General features: G+C 48.5%; 1 protein-coding gene across 1 annotated transcript in view; it reads left to right on the forward strand.

Moving 5' to 3' along the window:
* Positions 1-1,162: 1,162 nt before the first annotated feature.
* Positions 1,163-14,057, forward strand: part of LOC147251746 (tissue factor pathway inhibitor-like) — a 31,986-nt gene continuing 19,091 nt past the window's right edge. The window contains exon 1 of the mRNA XM_086219652.1: positions 1,163-1,385. Coding sequence (XP_086075778.1) covers positions 1,241-1,385 — 145 coding nt within the window. The 5' untranslated portion in view covers positions 1,163-1,240. The remainder of the gene's footprint in view (positions 1,386-14,057) is intronic.

Raw genomic sequence — 14,057 nt, forward strand, 5'->3', positions numbered from 1 at the left:
TGCTGCACCCCACCACGGATGATTAGCTTGAAGCTAACGGACACACGTGGAAAAAGCTGGCCGATGTTTTGCTCCTGGTTTCTTGGAGAGAGTATTTTAGTCCAGTGACCCCCCCCCCCCCCCCGGGCGGTTAACACTGTTATTGTGCATACATCACATGCTGTAATTATCACAGTGTAATGAGTTCATTGCAGTTATGGAACTGCAAGGTTCAAAGGGGCTGGCAGCTAATTTGAAGCTCAATTACAGAAGGTGTCACAAAGTGTGAGGGTGCAGGCCCCCCCCCTCCCCCCAGGCGATAACTCAGGTAATAATGTCCTGGTGGTGAGAGGGTGTGTGATGGCGTCTGTGTCTGTCCTCCATCATGCTTTGACTTCATTACTTAGACGTGCGTCTCGTGCTCCTGAGACAAAAGCTGACAACCTGCTAACGTTTTACCCCACATGAATAAATACGAGGAGCATCGGGGGGGGGGGGGGTTCAGTTTATACTGACTGATTTGATTCTGTGACATTATTCAAAAAATGATGATGGTGGGATGTTTTTTTTTTTAATGCGCTGATCCGTATCAAGTAAGGAGAAAACGACGTGCAGGCAGGACGCACGCGGTTCACCTTTAATAAATACTGAGGCTTTTAGAGTAGCTTTTTTTAATTATTATTTTTGTAATTCTGACTAAATTAGGACCGCCTGAGTCGCCGGTCAGTCTGGGTGTGGAGATCCGAGGCGCAGCGAAACAGTTACAGTAAGAACAAGATGGTGGCGATCACCAGGTTTACACACTAAACACATGATGAGACTTTGTTCATACATTTTTATATATATGTGTATATATACGTATAATGAATTCATTAACGACTTGTTTATTCATAAGATGTATGAATGTCAGGAGGTCAAGAGGAAGCTCCAGGTCTGTATGATTAGTAGAAGGTGGAATTTCCTGTTTCTGTGTTTCTTCCTTGTCGGGCATCTTCGTTGCTACTTGACTGTGTTTTCTTTGAGGTGTTAAATTTATTGTTTGTTTCTTTGTTCATGTTCACTTTATGTTCTGTTCAAGAGAGATCGATAGCAGATTGAAGGTCAATCTATCAATCGATCGATGTCGCAGGTCCTCGCAGGTCGTCTCACTGGGAGGTGTGTCTCCTCCTCCAGGAACCCGCTGGCACCGTCCGCTCCTCTCCGGGCTCGCAGCGGCACCGCGCTACCAGGCGGAAGTGCGCGCCCACTCACGCACGGCTTGATGAAGTTTCCTCCCTCAGCTGTGCATTTGCGCGGATCAGCCCCCCTGCACGCCAGCATGGCTCCGGCCGGCAACTCCTGGACTCTGCGCGCCGTCTCTCTGGCCTGGTTGGCCCTGCTAGTCTCCTGCAGCAGGGGCCGGGAAGGTAAGAGACCCTCCGGCGGAGGGGAGCGCCGCTGGGCCGCCCCCTCCCAGGAGTTGAGACTGAAGTTTGTCGCGTTGCCTTTAGGGTTCAACTTTCTGGGAACTGCGTTGCCTCGGAGTGTGAGTGTGTGTGTGTGTGTGTGTGTGTGTGTGTGTGTGTGTGTGTGTGAGTGTGTGAGTGTGTGTGTGTGTGTTACTCGAGGATATTTACACTCCAAAATGATGGAATATCATATTTAAACATAAAAAAGAAACTAACAGGCATCGAGCAGTTTTCTGTTAAGCTTCCTTTCTGTGACGCACCAGTGGGATTGTTTTGTTGTGTTTGGAGTCCTTAGTAGTGAGGGAGAGGGGTGACGTCATGGGAGGGGGGGGGGCAAAGTCCACTCCAGCTCCAGGTCAGGATCAGGGCTGCGGGGACCATAAATCCCGCCTGATACCATAGAAAGTGCTTAAAACACATCTACCAGCCTTTGCTATCAATGCCAAAAGGGTCAATACAACATTTATTGATTTATTATTTTTCTGATGCTGTTTTTTTTGGCCTGCGCCCAATATTTAACAACTGATTTCATCCAGCAGCTGAAATTAATGTCCACTTATGGGTATTTTATACATACACATGTATGTGAGTGTTTTTATATATATATATATATATATATATATATATATATATATATAAACACACATGAAATACTTTTAAGTACTCGTCTGCCGAAGGAGGGGCCCGTCTCCCCTTCAGCGAACTTTCCTCATCAGTAAATCTAAGAAGCAAATCCTGACAGGTTATTCCAGGTCGGATGAAGAACTCACTGCTCGCCGTTTTTCATGTCGGCCGTGTTCTTATCTTCCTGTGACACGCAGCCTCCTCTGCGTTCCCCTGATGAGCAGGATTTGGAAGCTGAGAGGCTGCAAATGTTCTTCAGAAACTTTTTTTTTTTCCCCCCCCAAATTTACAAAAACCACATTTCGTGTAAGCACTTAATCCCCAGTTTGACAGCCTTGTCCATCGGTCCACTTCACGTTTTCTTTCCTAGATGTGGTTAACGACTACACCTCCAACCTCCTGATGCGACTGATCTGCTCCCTCCACCTCTGTATACAGAGTTTTCTCCCCCTTTATGTTTCCTTTGGCCCCTGGATGGTGCCAGTCATTTAGGGTGAATACAAGTGGTTTTCTGCGCTTGTATTTTCGTCCCTGCTGCTTGCTTCTCCTCAGAGAACCGACTGAAGGACCCGAGGGGCTCGCAAAGCTCTGTGCTTCTCTGTCGTCCCTCGGCCGGGCCCGGATTAACCTCTGGGGCAGAGCTGAGCTGCCGGCCTCCGCTGACCCCACGGCTCCTTCCTCTCTCTTTCCTGAACCTGTTTGAACTTCATCCCTCGCACGACCGTGTCTCTGGATCCAGGTCGATGCCACCTGACTCGCCTTATAGAATTTTCAGCTGTAATCTGGGTTAAAATCCCAACATAGGGAACTTTCTGGTTGATCTCCAAGAGTGAACCAGTCCTGCACTGCTGTGTGCATCCCTACGCCTTCTAAGACACGCATAAATTGGGAGTTTAAATCCAAACCAAACGGGAAATGCATAACAGCCAGGCAGTAACAGCGACTGCAGAGTAATGAGAGCCCAAAAGAGCCACTTGGTGCTTCCTGCATGACAGCAGCCATTAAGGAGGAGAACATCAGCTTTTACTGTTTGCATCTCATTTAGGTGCTCAGCAGAAGTGAGACAATAGAGGACTCACGGGCCTCTTAGAGACTAATCACCAGTGTCATCAGGGCAAGGTCTACGTAGACTTCCCTAACCGTCTCAATGAGGCGTAAACACCGTCTCGTTAATTTGTGGAAGGTTTTAATTAGCTGCTGGTTTTGGCTGTTTGAAGGTGTCCCTTTTTATTGGGGAGCCCCGGGCCAGAGACAGGGAGAGAGAGAGGGAGTCATTCTCGAGTCCCACTTGGACGAAGGAGTAGACATCAGGAGAGGTCTCGCCTCAACTGTCAAACCACGAGTCACACAAACGAACACAAAGGCACCTGGAAAGTGAAGCCACTCCTCTGCCCGGCCAGTTGTTAGGCGTCACCGTGTGTTTTCACCACTCGCTTTCTTTCCTAAGATCTGATGCGTCTCTACATGACTCTCGGCGAGAAGCAATTACACCGAGCATAAGCGGCGTCTCTGACCCGCCGCAACGCCGGCAGCCTGATACCGATGATTAATGAGTTAAACTGCAAGAGGTTTTCCTCGGAACGGCCGATTAACTCCTCTCTTTGTGTTGCTGTTCCTGATTTCTAGTTTGAGTTCAGCTGCTACATTCTTATTATCGCCACCAGGAAGGTCACCACCACGGCGGTGCTCACCTGTCAGCAGGATGACCCAAAACCGCAAGGCCGGACTCGGTGGAGGGGTGTAGGAGGGGTCAGGGAAGGACCAGTTGACCAACAGAGAAATAACCACATTTACACCACAGATGGGATGTTGGAGTTGATCAGTAAAGGCTCATGTTTAAGCGACCAGACCAGGTCTCAGTCAGCCGGTTCTTGTGGACGTGAGGAGGAAGCGCCTTTATGTTTGGTAAAATCATGGAATCGTCTGCTGCACCTGGACAACAACGCGTCCACGTGCTGCAGACGCTGCACTCCTCCCCCACCAGGCTTCGAAATGCTGCCAACGGTGGCGACCAAACAGGCCGAGCAATGCAGGTTGAGAACCAGAACGCGATTTATCCGTGTGCCGGGATGACGGCCCCTGCTGCGGCCGTGCACGGCGACCTGCGCGCTCGCTGCTGAGTGGATTGAGTGGTAGTGTGTGTCCTCTAGCACCACCTAGTGACAAAGGAAGTGATATTTGCCCTCTCGTAAGAGCCGGAGCTGAGAGTTCGCCTCTGTCGGTCTTCGAGCATTCTGGGCGTTCTTCAATCACGTTGTTTGCATCGGCGCAGGTAGAGCGTCTGATGTTAGAACCAGACTCAGGCTCACAAGGGAGACCCCACCCCCTGAAGAATCCACTTGTGTCCAGACTTGAAGGTAGAACACCGAGGAGGCTTTTGGCTTCCCGACCCATAAATACTGAACGTGCTGCTGTACAGACTGTCCCGTCGGCTGGTGGAGCTGCGCCAAGCTGTCACCCGTGACGAATGAACGTCTCCATAACCTTATAAGCACTTCAGAATACAGCTGCTGGCAGCAGAATCAAAAGGGCTCCACATTCGTCGGAGGAAATATTAAAACTTCGCAGTCGGACTGAAGATGACACATATTAACGTCGCAGGATGTTTGTCTTTGATCAGCAACATTAAAGCCCCCAAAGTTTAGTCTGGAACAGAGCCAAAGAATAAAGCAAAGAATTCCTTGTATTTGTGAGGCTGAATCCAAAAAAAAAGGTTGTTGTTTTGGTTTTTTTAAAGCCAAATTGCTGGTATTTTCTGGATAACGGGAGCAATAAATCAAACTTATAATGCAGACGTTTTCTTTTGATCAACTGTGTGAACTCACCGCTCATTAAAATACCGCATTTGCAAAACAAAAACAGAGGTCACCGCGCTGCCTTTAAAGGCTTCCATCAGCCGCACTAATAATAACTGTGTAAGGTGGAATTCGTTACAACGTGAAATTAGACAAACAAGCGTCTAATTATATTTACAAGGCCGCTTAATTCATTTCTCATTTTTCGTGCACACCGAGTCGGATTATCTCCTGATGTATGTTTCTCATTAAATATTTGCTAAACTGATGATTGAAGAAATGTAGCTTTCTTCTCCCCGGATCTCCTCAAATGAAATCCAGCACCTGACGCGCCGGCCTGTCCAACTTGAGGGAATTTTAATACTGCGTTCGCTTTCTGGTTTGGTGGTTTTAATTACTCGGCAAGCAGAAACAAACACAATAATCCGTCTGTTTCTGTTCAGTCTGTGTGCGGAGTTATGGGGCGTCTCTGTGACTCGATGTGAGCTTTAAACTCATCATCAGGGATACGTGTTGTGCTCCACACTCGACGTCGGGGTGAGTGACACCCACCACGACACTAATGAGTGATGCTGACTCACAGCTTGCTTGTGTTATCAAGTTTTTGCAAGGAACTTGAACTTTCCATTTGCAGACGGATAAAATTTCCCCCATGAGTCACTCTGAGGAAAGTCTTTATTTGAGCAGTTGGGGCTGCTCAGATTAAATAGTAAACGGGAGGCAGTGAAGTGGGTCTTTGTCACGCTGCCTCATCGTTGCCATTGTCATCTCAGCATGTGACATCTGAAATAAAATGAGAAAGGCGTCCTTGATTGAATCCTGCTGGTCTTAATATCGACGTCGTGCCGTACACCACGGCGGCTCCGAGGCAAACCACCGGGAAGCGCTTGAGGAGAAGCCTCTGGCTCCTCTCTGTGTTTGGTTTCCCTTCCTCGATAAGCGATGCGGTACGGAGAGAACGCCTTGACATCACTTCCCCCTCCGTGATACACCCACTGTGGAAGAACATCCAGCAACTTGGCTGGGTTTGTCAAGGAGGGAAACCATCAAATATCAATGAACGCTGATGGTTACGCCCTACCAGAGTCGTCTATGGACTGTGACATGGAGCCTGACGTTTCCACGCTTCCGAGTGGGACTGAGTGCTCTTAGCATTGTGTTTTCTCCAAAGCTAGTTTTAGCATCCCAATTTGCAAAGCTAGTGTCAGCAGCTCGCTGTCATGTATGGTTTTTAGCATCAAAAATGTGCTGTTTTTGCACTTCTGTACCCCCCCCCCCAAAAAAAAATCATATTTTTTTACCAAATGCTACAGAGGATGGAGGAAAACCACGCCTGTGTCCGAGCCCACCCCCCTGGGTGGACCCTCCCTGGACCTTTGTCTTAACATGGCTTCAGCAGGTAAAAGACCAAGAGGCTATTCTTTGAATCGATGGGTGTTTTATTCACTCTTCGTGGCAGAATTACAGGTGCAGACAAGCCCAGCGCTGCGAGAGCTCAGAGTTTCCGTGGAAACCTGGAGAGAACGGACTCCCTCCTGCCAGGAAACAAAGTTCTCTTACATTCTTTTAGAAGTGGCCCTGACGCCCTGGCGTTTGTGCCTGATTGGTCAATTTAGCATAATGAGGTATGTTGCCATACCGTGTAGATGTTGTATCAAAATGTTTTGATTCAAACAAAGGTGTGTGTGTGTGTGTGTGTGTGTGTGTGTGTGTGTTGAGGCAAACCGGTCTGTGCTGGCTACACTCAAGGGCATTAGCATCGCTAAGCTAGGGGAGAAAATACCGCGAGGAGCTTCACTCCTTCGGCTCATGTCCTACACCTGTAGCTACGTTTGACGCCGTTGTCACTCGTTAACGACTGCGTTATCTTGAGACATCAAGTCTGGTGATTTGTGAGGAACAGGTTAATTTATGCTGTTATCCAAGGAACATGTTCTCAAGGTCACGTGTTAAACTATAATCAGGAGAAGAAGTTTGTTTAGTAAATTAATCGTCATCTGGAGACTGTGGCTGAGGAGCCTCTAAAGATTCAGGACGTCCATGTTGAGGAACGCTGGGATAATGAGCTCATTAGCACGTCCTCATTGTATTATTGTGTTCTACTTATTGCTTTGTTGTTTTTGATCACCTCCTTTTCCAGCAAATGCAGCTTAGCTACACAGCTAGCCCTCGTGCAACGGTTCATGTTATGTGTCCCTTCCAAACGAACTAAACTACAAGCACGGCCAGATCTTCATGTGCCAATTCAGGTGTTAGCTGCTAATGCCAAGTAAGCTGACGGTCGCGGCTAACGGTCATGGTGGCAGCGTTGACCTGAGCTCAGGTAACGGTCAGATTTTTTTTCTCAAACGCGTAAATACTCATTTGAGACCAGGCGACGAGACTCCTCCAGGTTCCCTGATGATCTCGCTGGGTTGCTCTGAAGGTGAACGTGATCCGTCAGTGTAACCGTAGTAAGCGTTTGTGATGAAGATGCTGAACCAGGAGAATTTCTTCAGGGAAATTGATTCGGTGCATCAAGAATCATTTCTAACCAACTTGCAGAAAAAGGCTGACGGCATCAGTACAGTGAATTGCGCCTCCTCTGAGAGTTAAGAGCCCGTCCACTCGGGGCTGTCACAGCCACGACGAAGACTAATGTCCTCAGAGGCGCACCAGCCAGTCCCACTGGTGCCTACTGGTTTGAGCTGAAAGGATGATGCACATGAGCACAGCAGTCCGGCGTCGGCAGCTATTCCTGGGAAATTCATGGATTGGCTTGATGAGAACAAGTGAATTCAAAGTCAGTGTTTTCCTTTAATCAAATTGTGCGGATCACGTATGAGGATACATGAGCGCGTGACGTCTGCGCCGGCTCGTGTGGCGCTTGTACAGCTTCAAGTGCCGGTTCATTTACTGATGTGTTTGCCGGTTTGTTTTAATTACGCCGCAGAAAGAAAGAGACTTATTGTCGTTCAAATATTCCATCTGCGTGGATCGATGAAGGCCAGCCTCGGCAGATCTGGAACGTCTGTAATCTCCAAAATGTCACAACTTATTGCCTCGGCTTTCCAAGCGGTGTGTTCGGGGTGAATGACACTAATTAGGAAGCTGTGACTCACACACACACACACACACACACTACGTTTGAAAAGATAGTGGTATCTTCTGTGAGCCTGGAAATAACTGCAGATGGATAGGGCAGCGTTTCCTGCATGAGTCAGTCATTTGAAGCCTCACTTTTCTCAGGAAGCTGTGAGTCTCACAGGATGCTGAACAGATAACGTTTATCTGAGGTCACTCTGGATATGCACAACGCATGTGGGAATATGTGCTGGAGACTCCATGGCCGTGGTGTTTAGTTGCTTCCTTTGTATTTTGTTCCACTTATTTTTGGCAGCAAGAGGCGAGTTTCAGCCGTTCCAGTGCGTGTCGAGCTCTGCGGCAGAGCAGTTCTCGGTCTTGGACGCGCACATGGCAACTGACGCCAGAGTAAACAGTGTTGGAGGACTAAATGAAAGCGGTGAACTAAGTCTGAACTTGTTCAGGTGGTGAACAGTGAAAGGGTGATCACTTAACTCCTCTCTTAAGAGGGAGTGGCAGGCGATCAGCTTCTCATCGTTGACTGATTTATGTTAATTACAAGTGAAATTAAAGGCAGAATCGCTGTGTCCGTGATTCGTCGCTCCTGCTCAGCTGCAGAAGAAAAGCCAAGAGTCGCTTTTGGAGCGCTGCCGTGTCGGATGTAGCCGTGCGATGCGTTGGGATCTGTCTGTCTTTTGTTAACTGCAACCAGATCTTTTAAAGCGATGAGAATCAGCTCAAGTCAGCAAGACAAAAGATAAGCGTTAAAGGGGAAGGCAACAAGTTCTTTCTTGTCCAGATTTCCTGCGTTGTGGGAGAGAATGTGAACAGCTGGGAGAAGGTTGCAGCGTGTTTACACGAGTGGCAATTCTTCAACCACTGACCTTATCTAAAGACAATACTTCTCTCGTAATATTCAATCAGCTGCTTGTTGGCCTGTTACAGAGCGAGGGCCCAGACTTCCTCCCAGAATTCAACATGTTATCAAACCTCTTCGTGGTACATTTTTAGTGTTTCTGAGCCGTTTGACGTCCGACCAGCGTGATTTAGTCGTTGAAGATGGATTTGTGTAGGTGTCAAGACTGAACTGCTCCAGATGATTGAGTCCCTATTCGCCCAAGCCACGCCCACTTTCTTGGGTTTGTTGGAGGAGAGCTACGTAGCTAACCAACTTGGCCTACCTTAGCCTCAGCTCGCTGTGTGCTCAGCTTCCCTCTTGTTGACGCCCTCCAACTGTTATATTTCATATCGCTGGATCTCAAAAGTCTCCACACACAAGCACACACACACCCCGAGGAGCAGTAAAGTTGGACTTTGTACCTGTTTCATATAAAATCCGGTAACAGGTGTGTAATAAACTCTATGACTCAATTTAAAACGGAGGCGTTGGTGGTTTGGGTTCTTTTTCAACAATGCCCCAAGATGCGTCCTCATCATTCTGTCCAAGGTCTTCCCTCCAGCCTCTGGACCCTGGCAGGGAGGCCCTGGTGGGAGGAAACTTCTGGTCTTTCTGGAACCTGAACATTCGTCCAAGTGGAAATGCCCCACCGTCCCCGCCTTGATTCCTACTTTATTCAGCCAGACTGAGGTTTTGCGCAAAGTGCCACTTTGGACATGTACCTCATTATTCTTTATTCTTTTTTGGTGTGTAAATTAGCTGACAGAACGCAGCGCTGTCGTCTGACGGTCGGGCGGCAACTGCAGGCACTTATCAGTCGAAACACGACAGAGTACGAGCAGTAAATGCGAGTCTGTTAACAAGAAGGTTTACGGAATGTTTGGAGGCCCATGAAGCCGGCAGGTGAGTCGCATTCGAGCCAACTCCTGTTCAGGTTTTGTAACCTCAGCTGTGCTGCGATTTTGTCGGCTTTGACGCGTGAAGTGACGACGCTGGAAGTGATAGAATGTCTATTTGTTCCCTCGCTCAGCTTCTGGCTGGGTATAAACTGCCGCGCTGGTGCGCCGCTCATCCCCGTCAGCGTGTCACCCGCCGTGTGGACTGAATCTGCCTCCTCTCACCGAACTGAGTTTTCCTCTAATCTCATCCTCTGCTATGATGATGGCAGCAAGGGGAGATAAAACAATTTCCCGTCGTAGGTGTGATTTCAGCAGCGGTGGAGGTTAATCCGCCACATGAAAGCAGGCTGTCAAACTGAACTCAGACTCGCCCAAGTTCAACAACTGCTAATAAGAGGAGCGTTCCTTTTCTGTTCTTTTTCTTCTCCCTCCTTTGTGTTGTTGCAGAAAAGGGCTGCTGGTATTGATCGTCTGGTGTAATCAAGAGCGTATCTACAGTGCAGTCGGCCCAGGATGACATTTGCACAGGCGGGGAGTGAGCCGCTCGCTCTCCCTCTCTGTCTGTTCAATTGATTCGGTTGTGTAATCAGATCCACATCAGGCTGCGCGCCGACACCAATATTCAGTCTGTAAAGTGTTCGGAAAATGACGAGCCCCAAGACGCGTTTAAGAGGAGTTGTAGCGACTCTCCTCGGGCTGGACATGACGACAGCTCGTCAACCTGCGACGGCGGCGGAATGGAAAGACGGCAGCGTTATGGTTTCATGTGGCGAAGTCTCATCCTGCGGGATTTATTACTGGATTCCTGGCTGATGACAAAACTCACACCTGTTTCAACGGATTGATACTGGAGATGAGAAAAAGGCTTAGAGGGAATCCACATCGAATTCACGAAACTCCAATGAGTCAACACACATTACTGCAAAGATGAATACCATTTTTTCCCCCGAGATTATATATTTATAATGTTGTTGTAAAGCCACAACCAAGAAGAAAGCAATGAGATTTTGCTGCAGATATGCATCAGCTCCAAGGACCGTATTGCACTGCCATGCGTGTCTGTTGGGTTTCAAAGCTATTTGAGAGGAAATGAATGTGATGAATGTGAATATGAACAGGTTGTAGAGGCCGAGCTGTGCTGGTTCTCTCTTGAAAGAATGCTAACACCCCCGGCCGGCCGTCTCCTCAGAGCCAGATGGGACTGGCAGTAGGGAGCGGGGACCCAAAAGTCATCAGGGCTGTTTGAGGCTCTTGGTTTGTCCGGCGGTAATCCTCCTCGTCCTCTCTTACATAGCCGGCCATGATTAGCAGCAGCGGTCGCTCTTCTATTTGTGAACAAATGTTTGTTGTTTGGCTCAGTCGCTTTTATCCAACAAAACCAGAGCGGCAACAGCTTTGTGTCTGACTCCCAAGCAAGTGCCTTTTAGTTTTAATTGTTTTTCCTCAAGGAGTTTCATCCGACACTCTCGTTGTACGAATGCCACCAAAGACCATTTTGAAGGAAAAGTGTGTTTGGTGAAACAAAAGGTATGCTAACACTTACCATCCGCCACCAGTCATTGTGCTAAGCTAACTAGCAGGGCGCCGGTCTGCACAAACTCAAGCGCTTCCTCTGGTTTGTACTCTGGAGTAAACGAAGACGGTACCACAGAGGAGAGGAGGGGTTGGCCCCGTGTGGGTCGGCCCTGGTGGTTTTTGTCCTGCCCCTGTTCGCTCTGACCTCTTCATGCTGCTGCAGACCTGCTGCTCCGCCCTGCTGCTCCGCCCTGCTGCTGCGATGGTGCCATTTCTCTTCATTTTCATGTGCAGATGTGTACGCGTTGGCTCCTTTGATGAGGTTGCTTTGTGCACGTGTGACTGTTTTATGTACATGTTCATGATAAGCTGGGGTGCCGTGTGATCTAACGGTCCCCCCCTGCACCCTGCATGCCTCCCCTGAAATATCAATCCTTGACTGCTTTATACAGACGTCCCGCTTCCCATTTCAGCCTCTAATAGCTTCGTCTGAAATGGGAATAGAAGTTGTGACTGGATCTTACATGGCAGTTTCCCATTCCTGTCAGGTCACAGCTGATTTGCCCGGCTTTTGGCCGCCATCTGGCTGTGCCTGCATGTGTAGTGGCGGCCAGGACAGCAGCTCTGTGTGTCCTCACCTCTGCTGCGGGTCAGTGTTGCTCAAAGGTGAACCACCTGCGATGACTCAGGCTTGGCTCGGCTCCCGTTCTTAGGGGGCCGTGTCCTCAGCGAATCAGAGCAGGTGCAGCGGCTCATAATTTTGTTCCTGGGAGGTTTTAGGATTGTGCGCTCGTTTGATTATTCCAGGGCTTCCTCCCGCATGAGTTAGACAGAAGCCCATTAAAGCCACTCTAGTTCCTTCCACTTAATGTTGTAAAAATATGTTTTAACATCCCAGGGCTTTTATAATATAATAACTTAATAAAAAACAAGCTGAGCAGCACATATTGGACCTAGTTAGCAAACCCGAGGTCAGATACTGGCAGATACTTCACTCTCAGGTCTATAAAAGTATTTAAAGTTGGTGGGAGGTACTACAGATACTGCAGTTACTCTAGTACAACCATAGAAGAAGTATTTCATGCTGCATCTGTGCTCATATCATTCACTGATTGGTGGCAGTGACATGTTGTGTAATGTTGTTGGCTGTGCTGTCACGTGGCTCCTGCCTTGCTGCCCTGATGTTCTGCGTTGGAACCTGAGACGTACTTTGCCTCGGGAAAGTTGTTCTTTTCATAAATCTGGGCTGGAAAGAGCTGCAGGTTTGTTTTTTTTTTTAGATGGGTGATTCATGCTCAGAGATAACGGCTGTGGAATTTGCTTTTCTCACAACGACCAGAACGTACTGCGTGTTGCCTTCAAAGGCAACTCAGGTACACCAACCTGGTCCTGATTAGGAGTCCCCGCGTCACATGACGGCACCGAGGAGCACGCGATGACTTTATTCCTCGTGTAAACGTTTTCAATGCGACTGATGGTGGTTGTCACTGGTTTGGAGATGCCTCTTCTAGTGAATCATTTGTTTGTTATTGCAGTGAATGTGATGAATAATTCAGTCTTTAAATGGGGGCTTCCTCCGTCAGGCAGATGGTGCCGTGGTACTTGTTTACCCATACAGGACTGTCAACGTTCCCTTCCTTGTTTGCCATATGCTCCTCCGGACTGAGGGGTTCTCATCTTGGGTTAATTATGGGACCTGCAGATGAATGCTTCATTTCTTGCCCGGGCATGACCAGTTTAAGGAGATCTGTCTCCGACCTACCGTGCGGCTAATCTCTCGACCCCATTAGAGGTTTAGCTGTCCAGGAAACACGGACAACCGCCTGAAACCAACTCTAATTGGTATCGAGTGGGATTGTTGGGTTCTGCAGTGTTTGGACTTTGTAAATGTCACAGCCCAGATTTGATAGAATCACTGAAGCAAAGGGGATTTCTGCTTCCCACTATTGTTTTGTTATCGAGACCAAGTGGGAAACAGGTAGGGGCTCAACGTGGATCTAGCCAGGAAGAGATAACGCCATTATGAAGGGGGAGCTTTGAAATGTCCACCACTGTGAGCCGGCCGTGATAAAAACACCTATTCAAGCTTGCAGCTGCTCGATACGGGGATGAGTTAGAGCCAAGAAAAGCAAAGAGAAAGTTGGATGTTTGCTGTTTATCTTTCCACACAAAATCCTTGTGAGGTTGCGTGTGCAAACGGCGAGCTGAGACGACTGTCAAATCTGGCTTGGCGTGGATAAGTGGACCTGCAGAAGCTCTCTAGCTGCGGTGCAACAATTAAGAGGCTCCATGCATCCCCTCCCTCGCCACCTGCCATATCAACACGCAGCCTCTGATTAAAGATGCATGGATCTCACAGGCCTTTTAGATAATTAAGGACGTTTCCCCGCAGCGACTGGGAGCTCTGCTGCAGTGTTGTTCAGCAGCGCTAAATAACACACATAGGTTTGTTGGGGGTCTGTTTCTCCCACTTCTCCATCGACCCATCAATCCCGGCCGAGCTCCTGTCACGCTCCGAGTACCGAGCCACACAAGACCAGGCTCGCTGCTGCCCGAACACAAACCCTTCGTCTGGAGCGTAGCCTCCAGTCTTCCTCCCAACCACACAATCTGGCCTCGCGACACTCATATTCATCATAGAAACAGCAACAGATTCCTCCTCGAGGCGTGAACGTATCTGCTGGGATTCCTTTGATCTGCCAGGCAAACTGCCCTGGAAGGTGAAATCGGCTTTGATCTAACATGGAGGTGTTCCCCCAGGTTTGTAAAATTACTGCAGAAATGAGGTCATCTCTCTCTCTCTCTCTCTCTGTCGCTCCCTCTCTCCAGAGAAAGG

This window comes from Aulostomus chinensis, chromosome 12 (assembly GCF_037954235.1).
Source record: "Aulostomus chinensis isolate RoL2024-O1b breed Wild chromosome 12, RoL_Achi_v1.0, whole genome shotgun sequence".
In the NCBI taxonomy this organism is placed as follows: domain Eukaryota; kingdom Metazoa; phylum Chordata; class Actinopteri; order Syngnathiformes; family Aulostomidae; genus Aulostomus; species Aulostomus chinensis.